General features: G+C 40.7%; 1 protein-coding gene across 1 annotated transcript in view; it reads left to right on the top strand.

Moving 5' to 3' along the window:
- The window catches only part of stab1 (stabilin 1), a 122935-nt gene that overhangs the window by 41041 nt on the left and 76725 nt on the right, over nucleotides 1–5169 (top strand). Inside the window, exons 31-35 of the mRNA XM_032514890.1 lie at nucleotides 67–144; nucleotides 730–831; nucleotides 1391–1495; nucleotides 1845–1979; nucleotides 3943–4071. Coding sequence (XP_032370781.1) covers nucleotides 67–144; nucleotides 730–831; nucleotides 1391–1495; nucleotides 1845–1979; nucleotides 3943–4071 — 549 coding nt within the window. The remainder of the gene's footprint in view (nucleotides 1–66; nucleotides 145–729; nucleotides 832–1390; nucleotides 1496–1844; nucleotides 1980–3942; nucleotides 4072–5169) is intronic.

The following is a 5169-nucleotide window of genomic DNA, read 5'->3' as shown; positions in this document are numbered from 1 at the left end:
CACACACACACACACACACACACACACACACACAGTATATATTTAACTGTTGCCGTTTTGTTTCAGGTGATCCAAATTGGAAACGCCTCCGTCCTCACCCACAACCTGCCTGCAATCAATGGCTACATCCACATCATAGACCAGGTAGGAGTCTTAGCAACCAGGAGGCAACCAGCAGAGCAAACAACACAATGGTTGTTCTTCTTCATCTTCTAGGGGCCATAAACATCCAGAGAAAAGGAAACACCACTAAGTGTCATTTGGTATAATTTTTAGAGGGATTTCATCAGGAGCTTTATTAGAATTCTCAAAAGTGTCTCTGTGAACAAGAGTCTCTGGACAATCCAGAGTGATGCAGAGCAAAGGACTCTTCACCTCCACACACGTCCCTTACCCTTGGACCGAAAGGGACCTGGGTCCCTGCAGTCCGACAAAAGTTATCATGTATCCCGGTGCAAAATTTCCCGGACCTTATCACAGGACCATGACCTTTCCCATCAACACCTTATCTAAACATTCTGGTGCCAGTGGGGCTGAAGTTCTGCATCCCCAAATATCTGAAAAATGGAGACCTATGGATTCCAAACTGCTGTACCACATCATCAAATGATTTCAATTTGCCACAAAATACAAATCCCCCAGCGAGTCCTTTTGGTTTCTACAAAAAATATTTAATGAACTGAAATCCTGTCTGTGTGTCTGTCTGTCTGTTTATTTGGGTGTGGTCAGATTCTGACTCCATCCTTCTCAGACCTCCCCCCTGAGCCCCCCAGCCTGATGGCCTTCCTGAACTCCTCCTCCACCTTCACTCTATTCAGACAGTACGGTCTGGTAAGGCAACTTTCATAATCAGAATCAGATTCAGAATCAGAATCAGAATAAGAAGTTTGTTTTTGATTGAAGGGAAATTCTGTGTTGCAGTTGCACAAATTGTATAAATATCAAGTAGAAATATAAATAGAGAAATGTAAGGAGTGTGGATATGTACGGTATTTACATAGTTAAAGGAATGTTATGATACGGTATTTACATAAGGAGTTGTAATGGTGAACAGTAATACTAATGATAATAATAATAATAATAATAATAATAATAATAATAATAATAATAATAATGGTAGCAGAGTATTGCACACATGTCAAGCCAGTGTTACTGCATAAAACAGATATTATTGTCCAGTTTCAGTGTGTCACACCCTTAGAGGGAGGGGTTATAAAGTTTGATGGCCACAGGCAGGAAAGACTTCCTGTGGCGCTCTGTGGTGCATTTTGGGATTCATTCATTGTTTCTGTCTGAACTCAACTTTATCACTTTTTAATATTGTGTTTTAATATGTGTGTGTGTGTGTGTGTGTGTGTGTGTGTGTGTGTGTGTGTGTGTTCTTCCACAGATGTACAATCTGTCAGAGGAACTGGGGGTGTTTGATTTCACCCTCCTTTTACCAACAGATGACGCCATCCGGCAGCACCTCGGCTGGACTAACTCCTCCCTACTGGTAGGTCCAGGTGATATGGGCCAGTGCTGGCCTGGAAACCCTCCACTATGATCAAAGTAACACAACACTATCTGCTTTGTGAATTACATGATTAGAAACCAGAAGGAAGAAATGTGTTAGGGCTGTACTGATTTCAAAGCTAATGATGTTTTCAAATGAAGATTTCAATATCTGGGCCATGAGGAAGATGTCCTCTTTCTTAATTCTGCCGAAAAAGCTCTGATTGTGCCGTTGTTTTTCCAACTGGGGGAACAGCTGCCAATCAGCACGACAGCAGAATACACACCGTATCAGAATTATTCTTTACCCCACTGCCTCTCTCTGTTTGTGTATCTCTGTATTTGTCCAGGACCCTGATGTGTTCAAGTACCATGTGATTCTCAAAGAGTTGCTCTTCCCTGACCACCTGACTGATGGCATGCTGAGAAGCACCCTGCTGGGCAGCGACTACCATGTCCAGTTCCACTTAAATGAACACAACCAGGTAACACAATGTGGGCCAGCACTAGCTTCACAGGCATGTGACAACCTTCCACAAATGGTCTCACGCCACAGCCCTGTAATACGAAGCGAGATTTTAGCTAAGGTAACCTTAGGGTAAACCTGGGTTACTACTGTAGTTCACTTCTTACCACGGTACATCACCATGGTAACGTATGCTGCTCCGGAGCAGGTTATGTTCAAGATAACAGACCAACGCAGTTACTGTACGAGCACCACCTCCTAGGGCTGTAGAATAAAGAGTTTTTTATTGTCACTGCTATACAAACTTGCTCAGTAAACACATCACAAAAGACACTCTGAGATTTTTTAAGTAAATCGAAAGAGAAAAGCCCTAAACTAAAGAAACTTTTTTTTAAAGTTGCCTTTTTTGTTCATCTCAATGTTCAGTTTTTTCAACAAAATAATATTGGAGATAATTTCCTTTCAGTTTTTTTTTTTTATTCAATAAGCAAACTGTTGTATTTTAACAGAATGCTAAAAGCAGCAGAAAGGCAGAAATAACTACATTTTAATATATATTCATTTATCACAAGTAATATTAGTGACATTAAACGACATTATAGCATTTTTTTCCTCATAACGTACAGCCCTACCGCCTACTGACAAATAGGACCAATTATATAAGAGATATAGGTTTTCAGGCTGGATGCATTACCTTGCGTTACTTCGCTACAGGTACTTTTATGCATGCTGTATGTGCTTTTGTATTCCAGTATCATCCTACACCATAGACTGGTACTTAACTGCTTTGAATTATGTCTCCCAAGTCTGTTTCACACCACTGTGGTTGAAGCTGAGAGACTAAGGCTTAATTTGTCATACAAGCCATAAAAATACATCTAAGCAACGCAGGCATTTGAAGTTGTAGTCAGATCTACTTGTGCCCCTAAATGGGGCAGTTAAAAGCCCTTTTGATTTGATACATTTGACATCTCAAACATATATATTTGACTGGTTACTGCGACAAATAGATGGAAATGGATAATAAAGGATAACTTATTTCCATTGTGGTCCTCTTTCCCACTTATTCTTATTAACGTACACATTCACACAATCTGCAAATCTTTGTCCCTTCCTGCATTTGGCAGCCGCAACTTTGTTGCTTTTAGCCTAGTTTATGTGTTCTTCATAACTGTCTAAAATTATAGTTTGCTCTTCGCTCTGCTGCCAGTAGACTTGTCCATGTTTGTGATTGGTCATATGCTGCAAGACCCGCCCCAGGACTGTGGTTGACAGGGTTAGTGAAGCCAGATAACAAAAAGCTATCCTGGATGTCTTGAACCTGCTTCGAAGGACAGGCCTCTGAACATTGAAGACTTGTCTGTTATTAAAGAAACATACTGCTGCTATTGCATTTCTGTCAGGTTTTTAGATCAAAAATTCAAAGGCAGAGAAATAATCGATCACCTTCAACATGTAGACAAATTAATGTATGGTCAAATTTACATGAGGCCTGTTATTCAACAGCAGAACAGCAAAGTGAATGGAAGAAACAAGTAAATTAGTATTACAAGGTCCATATTTTATATTAAATTAAATTTTATTGTTTGTCTTCTGGGTTTGATTTGATTAACAACAGTGATTGTCAATAAAATCCTTTAAGCAGCTGAGTGTCAGTTCTTTGATGAAGGCTCCACATAGGAGAGTTCCTGCTAACAGCTGCATTCGCAGGTAATGATGCTAAAACATGGCCAGAAAAGTTAAGCTTCCTAGACTCTGATGGACTATTTCCATGCAGCAAGTTCTCTGTAGTCTCTGCAAGTTCATTTCCATAGATACTGTATGAACTGGGACTGATTGGGAAAAAAGAAAATTTATCTAAAAACTTTGAAAGATGACAAGCCTTTTTGTGACGTTTCAAAAAAAATCATAGTTTGTGTGCCGAACATGCAACAGCATGGTCTTCTAATAATGTGTAAATCTTTCTGTTTCTCGTCCTCCAGACAGCTGTGAACGACGTTCCTCTTGACGGCAGTTTCATAGAGACGCAGAATGGTGTCATCATGGTCCTCCCTCAGGTCCTCAAAGTCCACCGCAACAGATGCAGCAAACAGGTCACCCTGCAGGTCAACGTAAGGATGGAGGGAGTGATGGAGGGATGGCAGGGTGTATCAGGAAATTAATGAAAGGAAAGAAAGCTAGATGGATGAAATAATGGATCAGAACAGGATGGATGGATAGAATGATAGACACACGATGGATGGATGGATGGATGGATGGATGGATGGATGGAATGGTGTATCAGGAAATTAATGAAATTAAAGAAAGCTAGATGGATGAAAGAATGGATCAGTGACAGGATGGAATGATAGAATGATAGACGCACGATGGATGGATGGATGGATGGATGATGGATGGATGGATGGACAGCCTGATGGACGGCTGAATAACTAGATGGATGGGTGGTTAAATTGAAGATTGAGCCTTCTATTTTGGTTCTTGTGAGTGCAGCAGTGGAAAACAACTGAGCGAGTGACAGTGAAGTATACGCCAATTAAAGGAACAGCTATCTCCAGGAAATCATGTTTTTCAATCATTCAATCTTTTTTTTTTGTGTGCCAGAGGCAGTTGGTGGGATTTCTAGCGGTTATTTTGTACAATGACAATAGAAATAGGCAAAAAATATTGGTGAAGCCGTTTTTATATGACTGCATCAGTCAGATGCTATTTCCGTTTTGATTTTTTTGTATCTCATGGGACAGAAATTTTTGCATCCTAATGCATTTCAAGAATCAAACATTAAATCCGGTAATCTGAAGTCTTCGTACATACACAGGCAGAATACCGAGTTATAACAGTCTAGTCTGATGTGTGTGGTTTTTTGGCATCCACCTGGTGTCAGTTTAATGTGATAGTTAATCAAGGTAAACATAGTTAACGGCTGTGTGTTATGGCAGCGTGCTCATCGGATATCTGAGGCTGCAGATTTATTGACATACGTGTGTTCTGGTACTTTCAGATGGCTGCAGGGATTTAATGAACTGAAGGAGAAGCGGGGGTAGTGCGTTTAGGCTGCAACAGTGGGGGCCACAGGAGGGCAAAAGGTTTAAGGTCCGATGGCATTTATGAGGTTTTTTAACATTAATATGTAGTCCCCAGCCCGCCTATGGTCCCCCAGTGGCTCGAAACAGTGATAGGTTTAAACCGAGCCCTGGGTATCCTGCTCTGCC

The sequence above is a fragment of the Etheostoma spectabile genome, chromosome 4, assembly GCF_008692095.1.
Source record: "Etheostoma spectabile isolate EspeVRDwgs_2016 chromosome 4, UIUC_Espe_1.0, whole genome shotgun sequence".
NCBI lineage: Eukaryota > Metazoa > Chordata > Actinopteri > Perciformes > Percidae > Etheostoma > Etheostoma spectabile.
The sequence above is the reverse complement of the archived record's forward strand: the minus strand, read 5'-3'. Positions and strand labels throughout refer to the sequence as shown.